Genomic DNA, 15418 nt, shown 5'->3' with positions numbered 1-15418 from the left:
CTTTTACTGCTATCCAAATGCGCCATTATTACTTAATATATGAATCCAGCATCTTCCATACCACTGATGTCAGGCTAACTGGTCTATAATTCTGTTTTCTCTCTTGCTCCTTCCTTGAAAAGTGGGATAACATTAGCTACCCTCCAATCCACAGGATTTGATCACCAATGCTGATTTCTAGAGCCACCTCGAGTACCCTGGGATGCAGACCATCATGCGCTGGGGATTAATCAGCTTTCTGTACCATCAGTCTACCCAATACTATTTCTTGCCTAATGCAAATTACTATCAGTCCCTCTGTTTCCCTAGATCCTCTGTCCTCTAGTACATCTGGGAGATTGTTTGTGTCTTCCTTGGTGAAGGCAGAACCAAAGTACCTGTTCAACTCTTCTGCCATTTCCTTGTTCCCCATAATAATTTCACCTGTTTCTACCTTCAAGGGACTCACATTTGTTTATACTAATCTTTTTCTCTTAACATACTGAAAGAAGCTTTTACTATCCTTCTTTATATTCTTGGCCAGCTTACCCTCGTACTTCGTCTTTTCACCCCGTATTGCCCTTTTTGTTACCTTCTGTTGTCCTTTGTTTCCCAATCCTCTGGCTTCCCGCTACTCTTTGCTATGTTATACACCTTTTCTTTTAGTTTTATTCCATCCATAACGTCCCTTGTCAGCCACGGTTGCCTCTTACTCCCCTTAGAATCTTTCTTCCCTTAAGAGGCTTTTCGATGGGCATATGGATAAGTAAGAAATGGAAGGATATAGATAATGCACAGGTAGATTAGAGATGGTCTTGGCATCATGTTCAGCACAGACCTTGTGGGCAGGAGGGCCAGTTTTTATGCTATACTGTTGTATCATGCTGTATTATGTTATATTGTAAAGTGTATATATATTCAAAAAATTCAGAGCTAGAAAAAGTTTTTCTCTAGAATTGTAACCAAATCTAAATAATGGAAAATAATACGTATTCAAGGTTTGGGATTGGACAAAAACAAATAAGCTCTGTATGTCAAGAACAATTGTAACCGAGGAGAAAAACAGGAGGACGGAGTAACTTGGGGCATTCAATGGTGGTGTCTTGAAAACAATCAGTGTTACGTTCGAAGAGGTGCTGAAAGTACTATCGTGTATGTAGGTAGACAAATCTTTAGGGCCTGATCAGATATATCCGAGGACATTGTAGGAAAGTAGAGGGGAAATTGCAGGAGCCCTAGTTGAAATTTACGAGTCGTCATTAAAAACAGGAGAGGTGCCAGAAGAGACTGGAGGGAGGCAAATATTGTGCCTCTATTCAAGAAGGGCTGCAGGGATAATGTTGGGAACTATAGGCCAGTGACAACATCCGTAGTTGAAAAGTTACTAGAGAGTATTCTGACGGATAGGGTATAAATACATTTAGATGATCAAGGGCTGATTAGGAATAGTCAGCATAGTTTTGGAAGTGGGAGGTTGAGTCCCACAGATCTGATTGAATCTTTTGAAGATGTGACCATACGGTTGATGAGGGCAGAGCTGTAGATGTTTTACACACACACACACATAATATATATTGTGTGTGCGTGTGCGTGTGCGTGTGTGTGTATGGACTTCAGCAAAGTATTCAACAAGGTTCCACATGGTAGGCTACTCTGGAAGGTTAGATTGCATGGGATCCATGGAGGGATAGCTAAATGGATAGAAAATTGGCTTCATGGAAGGAAGCAGAGGATGAAAGTGAAAGGTTGCTTCTCAGACTGGAAGCCTGCGTCTAGTAGAGTGTCTCAAGGTTCGATGCTGGGCCCATTACTGTTTGTCATCTATATCAATGCTTTGGAAGAGGTAGATGGCGAGATTAGCAAGTTTGCAGGTGTTACAAAAGTGGATGGCTTTGCAGATAGTGAAGATGGTTGTGAAAAATTGCAGCAGGATCTTGATCAGTTGGCCAGGTGGGCTGAGGAATAGTTGATGTAATTTAACACAGAAAAATGTGAGGTGTTGCATTTTGGGAAGTATAACACGGCAGGACCTACACAGTGAATGATAGGGCTCTGGGGAGTGTTGTGGGGCAGAGGGATCTAAGAGTGCAAGTGCATGCTTCCTTGGAGGTGGAGTCGGCGGTAGATAGGGTTATCAAAAAGGCTTTTGGCACATTGGCCTTCATCAGTCAGAGTATTGAAGTTGGGAGGTCATGTTGCAGTTATACAAGACATTGGTGAGGCCGTAATTAAAGTATTGTGCTCAGTTCTAGGCCCCATGTTATAGGAAAGATGTTGTCAAGCTGGAAAGGGTACAGAGAAAATCTATAAGGATGTTGCCAGGACTTGTGGGTCTGAACTATAGGGAGAGGTTGAGTAGGCTGGCACTCTATTCCTTGGATACATACAAGGAATTTGCCTTGGTTCTTTGCTCGCAAGTAACAACAAGATATACAGTTGACAATTAAAAATAAAACGTTATAATTTAAATATGTGATGAATGAAATAAAATACCAGAACAAAAGGAGGCTACAGACTTTTGGCTGTTGAGTAGAGCTACAACTTGTGGAAAAAAGCTGTTTTTATGTCCAGCTGTGGCAGCTTAGACAGTCCAGAGGGAAGTGCTTCAAAGAGTTTGTGGCCCGGGTGAGAGGGGTATAGATGATCTTACCCGCTCGCTTCCTGGCCCTTGCAGTGTACACTTCATCGATGGGGGGGGGGGGGGGGGGGAAGGTTGAGGCCAACAACCTTCTCGGCCGATCAAACGATGCGTTGCAGTCTCCAGATGTCATGCTTGGTGGCTGAGCCAAACCGGACCATGATGGAAAAGGTGAGGACAGACTCTATGATGGCAGTATGAAACTGGACCATCATTGCCCGTGGCAGATGGTGTTTCCGCAACTGCCGCAGGAAGTACACGCTCTGTTGACCCTTTTTGACTATGTAGTCGATGGTGGCCTCCCATTTAAGGTCCTTGGAGATGATGGTTCCAAGGAACTTAAATTACTCCACAAATGCGACTGTGGTGTTGTTGATGGTGAGTGGGGGGGATGGGAGGGGAAGCTCTCCTAAAGTTTACAATGAATCCCACCGTCTTGAGCTCCAGGTTTTTGCAATGGCACCAGGACGCCAGCTGTGTCACTTGCTGTCTGTGGGCAGATTGCTCCCCATCGTGGATCAGTCCAATCAGGGTTGTGTCATCCGCAAACTTGAGATGCTTGACAGAGGAGTCTGTGGAGGTGCAGTCGTTGGTGTAGAGAGAGTACGCAGCCTTGCGGTGCTCCAGTGCTGAGGGGCTGCGGGTCTGAGATGTGCTTTCCCAGCCTCACATCCTGCTTCCTGTTTGTCAGGAAGTTGGTGATTCACTGACAGAGGGGTTCAGGCAGAGTAAACTGGGAGATTTTGGAATGTAGTAGTTCTGGCACAGTGGTGTTGAATGCACAGCTAAAAATCACAAACAAAATCTTTGCATAGGTCCCCTGGTCGTCTAGGTGTTGGAGGATGAAGTGCAGACCTAGGTTGACTGATCTATTGACGCTGCCTCACCCGTTGAGTTTCTCCAGCATTTTTGTCTACCTCTGATAAAGGTTAATGCTCCAAGTTTAAACTACAAAATGGCCAAAACTGAATAGACATTACTAATGCTATGAAAATCCACATCAACAAGAGGGGTCTGTTCTGAATCACTCACACCATGTTAAAATGATGCAATTTGATATTAAGGAAATGTGAAAACAAGAAAATTATAGAAAGTTATGGAAATGGAAAACTTAATTCAACCAAGTAAATGCATATTCATTAAATAAAATACTAAGCTGGCAGACACAATACACGTCTGATTCTTCAGCATGTTTTTTTTAAGGAATCTATGAAAGGATTCTGCGGATTACAACATAAGAGGCTGAAGTTTAACGATAAGACAGAGATACCAGAGAGACCTGAAACCAGGACTGATCTTTACAATTTTGTAATTCAATGAAATGGTGAAAATTGACATGAATAACAGAAATGTTAATAGGAGACAAACTGACTACCCTTAAAAGATGCAATGAAAACCAGGAGGTTCATCACAAAGAAACATGGTCTACACACATCAAATAAATAAGGAAAATAAATTGGTTGATTAAATCTCAAAGGGAGCAGGGATTCACATGTAAACAGCAGAAAAGGCAGTACATGTTAATAAATAGTGCTTGAGAAAGTTCTAGAGCAAATGCATTGAAGATGAGGGTAAACATAGTTACCAAAGATTTATTAATACACCAAGTGCCATAAAGGCATTAACAAATACTAGGGTGAACTATAGACCCAAGAACTTTCAAACAAACTGAGCAGAAGAAACAGATTTTTGCCTATTGGGTAACTCTTGATCCATTCATCTGTTGAGAGGGTGGAAGTTACTCAAACATGCCGAGGAAAAGTAAATAATAACTGAACAATTTCCCGCATTAAGTAGATCATTTAAAATGGGAGAAGCATGTATCCAGAGCTGAGGTTATAATGCTGACAGTTGTTTCTTTCATTGCATACCGAGTACTTTGCTTGTTTTGAATACCACTGTTAAACCAAATTGTCAAGATAAAGCCGAAAAGAAGCAGAGTAGGACTGTTGCCTTCAGTACCTTTGTCTGAAAATTGTTATAATTACTTCAGATGTATCCTACTGCTCATTAGAATTGTGGTGGTAGTTACTCTTACCAGTGCTATTGTGGAAGAAGCAGCTATGTCATGAATATGCCACTGTTCAGACCATGTATTTTGTTCAAGGATGATGGTCCGCTTACAATCTGACAGAGACTTTTGACAGCCATACATCTCAGGGTTAAGCCTGTTTTATTGTTCGTAGTAATGCCACACCATGCGCTGTGACACACATTGAAGACCCATCCCCACTACCATTGCACTTTAAGTGTTGTTTTTCTTTTGGCAGTGCTAAATATAGAATGCTGCATTGTCCGTTATTGGTAGAATCACTACAGTATATCAGCTCAGTGGAGAATTTGTGAGTTTTGCATTGACTGAATGCCCAAATTACTTTTTAGCGTTCCAAGGATTTAGTTTAGAGATACAGCGTGGAAAAAGGTCCTTCGGTCCACCGGGCCTGCACCAACCAGCGAACCCCGCACATTACACTAACCTACACCCATTAGGGACAATTTTTACATTTACCAAGCCAATTAACCTACAAACCTGTATGTCTTTGGAGTGTGGGAGGAAACCGAAGATCTTGGAGAAAACCCACGCAGGTCACGGGGAGAACGTACAAATTCCGTACAGACAGCACCCGTAATCAGGATCGAACCCAGATCCCCGGCACTGCATTGGCTGTAAGGGAGCAACTCTAACGCTGCGCCACGGTGCCCGCCCTAATTTACATGACGAACTGGGATTGAAATGCTTCAATCCAATTTAAAGGTTAAGATTAAACATGAACAAGTGTTCTTCTAATTTTATTTTTCACACAATTTCTCTATTTATCTATCATTATATTCCTTGCTATTTTCTACATCAGAACTTGGGAATGTTTCTGATTATTGATCCTACTATCTACAAAGTAAGCATTTGCCCTTTGTTATTCCAATGCCTCATATGGGAATCCTCTGACCATGCAAAAATAAATCATCCTACTGCTAAATTACAGCTGCAGAATTATCATTGGCCACTTGTACATCCTCACCTGGATAGCTGGACTGGAGAAAGGAACACACAAGCATAATTTGGCAGCTAAGGAAAGGATTCCAGCTATAAGGCTCAACTGGCCTCCACATCCAAATCAGCAGGTCAAGAAACAACACGATAAAAAACAGCCAGGCTATATGATGTTGGACTAAATTAAACTAAAGAAACTAACATGAAAATTGGTGGAGTTATCACCATGAAGAACATTGTCAAAGGTACAACAGGACAAAGGTACAATAGGAAAGTTGTGGGGGAAATGAGATGTGTTGTATGCAGTTTTGGTTGGCACACCATTAGGATATATTGGGACTAAGGAGAAGGTTTGGAAAGATTCTTAAAATTGAACTGAAACTGGATTGAAATGCTTGAATTATAAACAAAGGTTGGTCAAACAGTGTGTAGGAAGGAACTGCAGATGCTGGTTTAAACTGAAGTTGGACACAAAAAGCTGGAGTAACTCAGTGGGTCAGGCAGCATTTCTGGGGAAAAGGAATAGGTGATGTTTTGGGTCAATACCCTTCTTCACACTGGTCAAACTTGGATTGTTTTCTATGAAGCATTGGACCCTGAAGGACAGCCGGATAGAAGTATATACAATTATGAGAGGCATGCATAGGGTAGAGTCCTTTGCCCAGAGTGGAAACATGACATATTAGAGGGTGAGGGTTTAAAGTTAGAGGGGGAAAGTTTAAAGAAACTTGAGAAGTGCTGCACTCTGAACTACTTTGGCAAACCGGTCTGACAAAATCTGAAATTTTAATTTCCATCTGTTTAAATCTTGTATCAGATCCGGTCCTCCCAACATCGAGGAGTTTCAAGATTTTGACAAACTAAGTGGTCAAGAACACAACTTAAAAAGCTACCTGAAAAACATCTAAAATATTTCAAACTTTTGAAATTTTGAAGCTCCACACAAGGGTAAATTTACATCCTTCGCTTGTCAAAATCATTTGACAAGCAAAGGAATTCCCTCAATGTCCTGGTTAATATAAATATGACAAATTAACATAATTATTTGAGATTATCTGGTAATTGTTCCATTGCTAATTGTGGAATCCTATTTGATGCAAACTGGCTGCAACAACTTCATTACAACAGGAGGCACAATCACCAGCAAAACATTTTGGGACAAGATCAAATTGTTACTGCTTCCAATTCAGCAATTGAAAGTTCCAATTAAAAGTTCCAAATATGCTATGAACAATTTATTCTCCTTGTTTTACTGTTTGCTTCAACATATATGTGCACTATAGTTCAAATCCATTTTTTTGTAATTCTTAGGAAAATGGCAGAGCAAAGACTTTTAATCAATTCCATAGTTTAATTGCTGAATAAAGAAGGCATCATTCATGTATTTGAGCACGTGACTTTGGGTGGTACTTCAGTGCATGCTGAGGGACTGCACCACTGCCACATGGTGCATTCTGCTCAAGTTAACCCACAATCCGATTCACCCATTGAATAAAAGATCCTATGTTAATAACCAAATCAAAAGTATGGAATTTTCCTTGTGTCTGAACAACACTCCTATCAACTATCCCACCATAAATGGATTCAATTAATACCTATATCACTTACTGGGTTTTTTATGATTGTGTGGACATGGAAGATTCAATTAAATAATTATAACTGCACTGGAAATATACCTCATTGATTTAAAGGGGATATAAAATGATTCTTACATGAATTAACAGCAAACAGCTCTCACATCTCAGATGTTTTTCTAGAATAAACAAGGCCATACCTGTGTGTGTTCGCATATGCTGTACATAATTGTTCTTTCTGTCGGAGAAATATGAACACTGTGAACAGGTATAAACCTTTCGTGGAAAATGGTTCCGCAAATGCTTCTTCCAATGATATTCACTGACAGTAGTGTATGTGCAGATGGTGCATTTATAAACTTTCTCGTTTTCTCCAACTTTGTCATGATGTTTTAGATGTGCCAAGTAATGATCATATCGGTTTGTGTTATAGCCACATCTGTCACAGCGAATGGGACCTTTCGAAATATCTGCCTCGTCTGGAAGAGGATCTGGAACTTTGGATTTGCTTTGTTTTTCTGCATTTTCTTCAACAATGAACTTTTTGGCACTATGTACTTTGATATGATGCACAAAGTCCTTCTCAGATTCTGCTTCATAATCGCATGGTCGACAACGAAATGGTTTTGACTTTTTTCCTTTGTCTGCCAAGCTTCCCTGATTCACTACTTCTGCTGTATCCGCACTCAGGTCTTGAGACAAAGTTTCTGAACTATCCGTTGTCACAACATTCGGTACACTTTGATGTTCTGCATTTACATTTTTTGATTGCACTGTGTCATTTACATCAGGTCTCAATTCTTCCTCGTTGTCTGATAAATTATCGTCGACTGTTTTCAATTCTGCCATCAGTACCTCCTCTCCTTGGCGATCATAACAGCTTATGTCACCAGTTAAGGCAACATTTGCTAACATAACCAGCTGAGGTGCTGCTGTCAAATCATTCTTGGAGAGGTAAGAAAAGTCACATATTTCCTCACTGGAAGAAGTCCCGATATTGAAGTGAGAAAACATGCTGGTCCCACTGGATTGCTCAAGTACTTGTGCAGCCATCTTTAATTTTCTGTGTGTAGAAACACCAACATAATATGAGATTTACTGTAAAAATGACTCACTTCTGCAATAGTTATAACCATAAAGCAGGATAATTATTATTTTGTTGCATTAGCATTATTATAACTTGGGACCAATTCAACAATTGAACACCATGAGATTATATGTATGTAGCATAGCACACAATTAAATCTATAATATTTTCTCAATATCACAATTTTGTAATATATTATGACATTCTATTTAATAAAATCTCATTGATTAAATTTTCCTTGAGAAACCTATTGTGAATATCTATATTCTTGCCAAAAAAAATGATATTTTGATAGTTTACTACTTAAGCAATGATAACTGATATTCTGAAGTTTAAAAAGTTCACTCTGGAGTTCTGAGCATGCGTGAACCACTTTCTAAAATACTGTACATTTACACTCTCCAAATTGAACAGTGGATCCAAGAAGGAAGTGGGTAGAAAGTTATTCCTTCTGTGCTCCCTTTCTCTTCAGGTACCAAGAGACAACTGGAGTAGAGAGATGGGGGAGATCCAGCCATGGTGATAGGAATGGAAGACCATGACATTATGATAGGGAGAAAATATTTTTAGATTGGGAAGGCTAAGAAGGCATGGTAAGGAGTGAGAAAATCCAGGGATGGCGATGTTGGGGGAAAGTGAACAAGGACAGAAGGATTGGGCAGAGTCCATGGAATCTTACAAACTGGGATTGGGAGAAGAACGATCAACCAAGTTAGGACTCTGTTGAAGATTACTGGGCAGGCAATGTGTGGGCTGAGACAGAAGAAAAGCAGGGTTTGAGAGCACAGAATGCAACCCAATGGATCGGGAAACACAATGTGCAGATTATATCGGGCAGAAGAGGGCAGCTCCTAATGGCATAGAGTCTACAAGTACCAGAGGTATGGATGGAGAGTTTCCTGAATGTGACTAAAGGTTCAGAGAGCCGGAGGTTTAAGTGGAGGTGAAATTAAAGAAAATGAAGGAATATGTTTGCCAGGAATGAGAAGTGGGGTTCTGAATGGAACTGTGAAGGGAAAACTGAAGATGATCATGCAAGAAGTGGCTCTGGAGAAGGCAAGATGGATGCCTGGTGGATGTTTGTGGTGTTGGAAAAGAATCAAAGGAGAGAGATGGGCCTGATGGAATTGTGGGCAAGGGAAAACAGGGATTCAACAGTTGGCAGATGCAAAGGATGGATGGAAGTAGGCTAAGGGATGATGATGGTAATCAGAGGGGTGGGTGGGTGAGGTGAGGGCAGGGGTCTGCAAGGGGGAGCACAGAAATCTGTCAGAGATCGAGGCAAGGTGGCACTCGATGAGAGAGCAGGAATTCTAGGGAGGTCTGCCAAGGCTCGCGGAGAAGGGAGCAAATATGTGGCAGATTATATCAGGATTTCCAAACAGAGAGATTAAGGGTGCGCATAGGTCTGGGAGGGGAGGAGGCAAGATGAATTTGTTCCTGGTAGGAAGCAGAGGAGTGTCAGAATTCTCAACACATCAACCCCCAACACATCCATGCTGACCAACATGATAAATTAGGCTAGTTCCATTTACCCTGCATTTTGCCACATCTCTCTAAACCCTATCAATACATCTGTCTAAATTATTTTATGTCATAATTGTAACTACTTTGCTGGTTTCCTCCGGAAGCTCATTTTAGATACACATTACCCTCTGAAGGAAAGAATTGACCTGAGCTCATTCTCACCTTAGGCCTATGTCCTCTATCCTTTACATCCTCATGATTTTCTATACTAGAATAAGGTTAAACCTCAGCCTTCTAAACACCAAAAAAAAAGTCACACCTCATCCACTCTCTCCCACAGACCCTGTAACATCCAGGATAACGTCTTCTGTATCCTTTCCAACCTGTATCCTTTCCAACCTTTCCAGACCGTAAGGTCTGAATGACAATAAAGGTATTCAATTCAATTATACCGCCCTTCCTATAGCTGGGTTACCAGAACTGCATACTATTCCAAGGATGGTCACCATCGATGTCACAACAAAGACAAGCATGCCATACAACTTCTTCCTACCCCACCACTTTCAGGGAACATACACATGTCCTTCTCCATCTCTGTTCTGTAACACTCTCCAGGGCTCTACTACTTACTGTGCAAGTCCTGCCCTTGTTTGACATACATCTGCCCTAGTCTTGCACCAGCTTGCAACACCTCACACTTGTCAGTTGAATTCCATTTGCCATTCTTGGTCCACCTGCACGACTGATTGAGATCCTGTTTAAACTTAGATATTATTCTTCACTGTCCATTATACCACCAAATGTGTCACCTGCAAATTTACTAACAATGTCAACTACAGTTTTATCAAAATCGTTAATGCAGTTAATAAACAGTGGACACAGCACCATCCCCTGCAGCACATCACTATCACAGGCCTCCAATTAGAAACCATGTACAAAAAACACCCTATGATTCTGTCCTCCAAGCCAATTTTGAATCCAATTGGCTAGCTCATGGATTCAATGTAAGCTAACCTTCCAGACTAACCTATGATGTGGGATCTTGTCAAATGTCCTGCTAAAATGGAGAAGGGTGGGTGGAAATCCAGAGTAAGGTGGGAGTGTGGTGCTGTAGAATCCAGTGCTGCGAGAGGAGGATGCGGCTGTTTGGCATAGATGTATGGGAAGGGATTGGTTTGAAAACTGGGGATTGTCAGCAGGGGTAAGCTGGAGACTTGGGGAATGTTTAAGAGAGAACTACAGAAGCTGGTTAAATCGAAGGTAGACACAAAATGCTGGAGTAACTCAGCTGGTGAGGCAGCATCTATGGAGAGAAGGAATTGGCGACGTTTCGGGTCGAGGCCCTTCTTCAGATTTGGGGAATAGGTGGATAGACTGTAGGTGAACTGGGATAGAACACAAAAAGTTCATAAGGAACTTAGTGGGTCTGCCAACATCTGTGCCAGATGATATTTCAGTTAGGACCTTACTTCAGATCTGGACGATGGTGGTGAAGTGCTGCAGAAGATCTGGGTCAAAGTAGAGTGGGTGTGCAAGGCATGTAAGTTAATGAGGGGATGTAAAGGGGGTTCGGGAACTGCTGCTAAAAATGTATGGAAGGGTTGCTAGAGATCTGGAAATGGGCTGCACAGGTTGTGGGGAGGGCACTGCGGAGGGGGGGGGGGAAGGGAATAGATGGTGGTGGGGGGGGTGATTGAAGAAGATACTGGGTCTGAGTGTGCAGGATATACGGGGAGTTGGAGCAGAACTGCAGCACAGCGTGGGTGCATTGACACCGTGGAGTGTGGCGTGGCGGGGAGTAGGCGATCTTGGCGGATCTCGTATACTGGGTGCTGGTATGCGTCAGGCTCCGCGGGCCGACATGTTGATTCCAGAACCGCTCGCTGTCCAGGCGGAACCCGAGATGTTTTGGGGGGACGGGACGGGGCAACTCCCTCCACCCTATCCCCGTCAAACAAACTCCACTCGAGAAGGAGACGGAGACACCCGGTGAGTGGGGCCCAGCCACTAGCCCACTCCCTTCATTGCCCCTCCGGGGGGGAGGGGGGGTCGAGGACGGGCCTGCTCCGCAATCAGCCCTGGACAGCGCCACGATCTCCGGAGCTCTGCTCCGAACGAGCCACCGAGAGGGGCTTCCTCTCTTCGGGCTGGGCATCGGTATTGGGTTCGGCTCACCTGCGGTCCGCTGCGGCTCGGCGGTGCTCTCTGCGCGACTCTGGGCGTCTCGCATTCCTTCACACCGAGGAGCCGAGCGAAAGTTTCAGCCCAACTCCAGCAACAGGTCTTCCGCCCGAGCAGGCCACTGACGTCAGCGCGCCGCGGCGAAACACAGCTGTCAGCGCAGTGCCCGCGGAAAGCAAGAGCTGCACCCCAATAACCCGGAGTCCAGTCACAGGGTGCACCCCAATAACCGGTGCCTCAGCGCAGGATGCACCCCAAAAACTGGCGTTCCAACGCAGACTTACCCCAATCACCAGGGACTCCAGCTTAGGGTGCATCAGCAATAGCACAACGTGCACCCCAATAACCGGTGCTCCAGCGCAGGGTTCCCCGCCGATCACTACGCGCTCCAGCACAGGCTGCACCCCAACAACTGGGACGCCAGCACAAGGTGCACACCAATAACCAGGGACTCCAGAACAAGGTGCACACCAATAACGTGCCCCTAGCGCAGATTGTACCCCAATTGCAGGGGGACTCCACAGGTGGCACCCCAATAACTGGCGGTGCAGCACAGCGTGCCCCCCGCCCCAAATCACCGGGGACTCCAGCACAGGTTGCACTTCAATCACCAGGGCTCCAGGCACAGGGTGCTCCTCAATAACCAGGGGTTTTCAGGCACAGGTGCACCCCAATCACCGGAGGCTGCAGGGAGAGGGAGCATCAACATTTGAAGTGGTTTCATGGAGAGAAAGGGAGCTCCCCAATGGAGAAACAATGGAGCAAAGAGGTCCTTCTGCAGTTGTACAGAGCCCTAGTGAGACCACAACCTGGAGTATTGTGTGCAGTTTTGGTCCCCTAATTTGAGGAAGGACATTCTTGCTATTGAGAGAGTGCAGCTTAGGTTACAAGGTTAATTCCCGGGAATGGTGGGACTGTTGTATGCTGAGAGAATATAGTGGCTGGCCTTGTATACTCTGGAATTTAGAAGGATGAGAGGGATTCTTATTGAAACATATAAGATTATTAAGGGTTTGGTCACGCTAGAGGCAGGAAAAATGTTCCTGATGTTCGGGGTCCAGAACCAGGGGCCACAGTTAAGAATAAGGGGTAAGCCATTTAGAACGGAGATGAGGAAACACTTTCTCACATAGAGTTGTGAGACTGTGGAATTCTCTGCCTCAGTGGAGGCCGGTTCTCTGGATACTTTCAAGAGAGAGCTAGATAGGGCTCTTAAGGATAGCGGAGTCAGGGAATATGGGGAGAGGCAGGAACGGGGTACTGATTGAAGATGATCAGCCGTGATCACATTGAATGGCGGTGCTGGCTCGAAGGGCCGAATGGCCTACTCCTACACCTATTGTCTATTGTCAATGAGGAATCCAAATCAATAGAAGCTCCAAGGACAGGGAAGAAAGAGACCCATTCAACAAAACCTCCAGAAACATCCCATTCAACAGTTCTTGACACCCCAGTCAGCACAGCTCCAGAGACAGGAGAAACCACTGAGTACGTAGGGCTACTGACATGGAGCGCTCCAATCAGCAACACTCCAGGAACTGAAGTATTCTAATAAATAGGGTTTCTCCCACATACAATGGAAGACGAGAAGGACATTCAACAGGAGCTCCAGGGATTAAAACCACAATTAGCAGGAATAACAGGAAGCACCCCAATGAGCTGTGGTCCAGAGAGAGGTAGCATCCCAATCAACAGAATTCCAGGGACAGGTAGGACACCGAATCAGCAGAGCGACAGAATATTTTTTTTAATTAAAAAAAAACTTTATTCTGAATATACAAAAAAAACCTCTTCATAAATTCGCAGAGTGTATTCATTCAATAGTGTCATACTCAGTAGTGTTCGCACCTATCTTTGCCACACGTGCCCCCCATGGGTGATACCTCTTCCCTTGTTTGAGCAGAAGAGCCCTAGATTATAGTCTTCCCCCACGGAACCTTGGCATTGGCTGCACCAAGCCTCAGTATGTCCCACAGCACGTACTGCAGCAGCCTGAATTGGGTCAGTCGGCAATATATCCTGATGACATCTCGCTGTGCTGGGAGACCAACAAGTTTTGAGAAGACCAAAGAGCGTCTCACCGAATTTATGATTTTCCAGCAGCACTTGACATCCACCTCTGGATATGTCGCTGGGAAAAGCATAAAAATCAGAGAGTACTCCGTTTCATAGCTGTTTAGAATGAACCCTGACAAGGACCCTTGCATCCTTCGCCAGATCCTCTTCACAAATTCACTTTGCAAAGAGATGGGCAACTATCTCTTCTCAATTGCAGCCATCTTGAGAGCAGCGTACATTGGTAGTAAGACTCTGACAGTATAGGAAAGATCTGACTGGGGAATGCTCTCTCACCACAAGCCAAGCAAGGTCTTGGTCCTTTTTAGTGAGTTATGGTGATGAGGCATTTCACCAGATAAACTGGGCAGTCTGCTCAGGGATCTACCTCACAGGATCCTTTGAGTCCTTGTTCTGCAGTATCTTTGGATCTTCAGATGTTGCACTTCCCGATGGACTTGTGGTCAAAGGTATTGGTCTGAGAGACCTTTTCCACAAAGAACAGTTGGAGCAGCAATATCTAGCTGACTGGCACAAAAGGTTTCTTTTAGTTTACTGTACGTGTACTGAGGTACAGTGAAAAGCTTTGTGCGGCATCAATGGCAGGCTTGTCCTTCGCAACATTGGGGACAATTAGAACTTGGCAGGTAATGATACTTGGTGGTCACGTGCATTGGCGCTACACACAGCTTAATGCAGCCATATACAAAAGTGGCCATCAAGATGAGGAATACGGATGTACCAAAACAGAACAATGATATTCTTATTTGCAGCAGCACCACAGGTTTGTAAACACAACACTCAGTAGATAACATAATAAACAAATTAAATCAAGGAAGTTCAGTAAATAACACACCCGTATACAGTGCAAAATAAAAGCCCAAAGTCCCTAGTGGAACCAGGATACATTTATTTGTCACATGTGCCAGTTGGAAGACTCGTAGTTCAAATTTCACTTGGTGTTTGTAGTGTTCAATAGCCCGAGAAGAAGCTATTCCTAAACCTAATGGTCACGGTTTTCAGACTATTATACCTTTTTCCCAGTGGCAGGTGTGAAATGAGAACGTGGCCAGAAGTTGTGGGGCATTGATGTTGCTGGCTATCTTTTTGGTGCAGTTCCTGATATGGATCCCTTCAATGGTGAGAAGGCCAAATCCCATGATGGACCACGCAATGTCCACCACTTTTTGTAAACATCTTCATTCCTGGGAGTTTGAGTTGCCGAACCAGGTTGTGATGCACCAGTCAATATGCTCTACTGTACATCTGTAGGAGTTTAGGAAAGTATTCTTCAACATACCAAATCTCCTCACTCTTCTAAGGAAGTAGAACCATTCACAAGCTTTCCTAAGAGGAAGAAGATTGGACTTTATTGCCTTCCATCACAGTGAGGAATGTGTTGAATCCGCTGTGGTGAATGTTTATGTTAACTTTTATGTAATTGTGTG

The 15418-nt window shown here is 43.6% G+C and overlaps 1 protein-coding gene across 1 annotated transcript in view; it reads right to left on the bottom strand.

Moving 5' to 3' along the window:
• Positions 1–12030, bottom strand: part of LOC116971089 (RE1-silencing transcription factor B-like) — a 37858-nt gene extending 25828 nt beyond the window's left edge. Inside the window, exons 1-2 of the mRNA XM_033017923.1 lie at positions 11910–12030; positions 7381–8243 (exon numbers count right to left, since the gene is read on the bottom strand). Coding sequence (XP_032873814.1) covers positions 7381–8233 — 853 coding nt within the window. The 5' untranslated portion in view covers positions 8234–8243; positions 11910–12030. The remainder of the gene's footprint in view (positions 1–7380; positions 8244–11909) is intronic.
• Between the last annotated feature and the right edge of the window lie 3388 nt (positions 12031–15418).

This window comes from Amblyraja radiata, chromosome 3 (genome assembly GCF_010909765.2).
Source record: "Amblyraja radiata isolate CabotCenter1 chromosome 3, sAmbRad1.1.pri, whole genome shotgun sequence".
Lineage (NCBI taxonomy): Eukaryota > Metazoa > Chordata > Chondrichthyes > Rajiformes > Rajidae > Amblyraja > Amblyraja radiata.
This window is presented reverse-complemented; position numbering and strand designations above follow the sequence as displayed.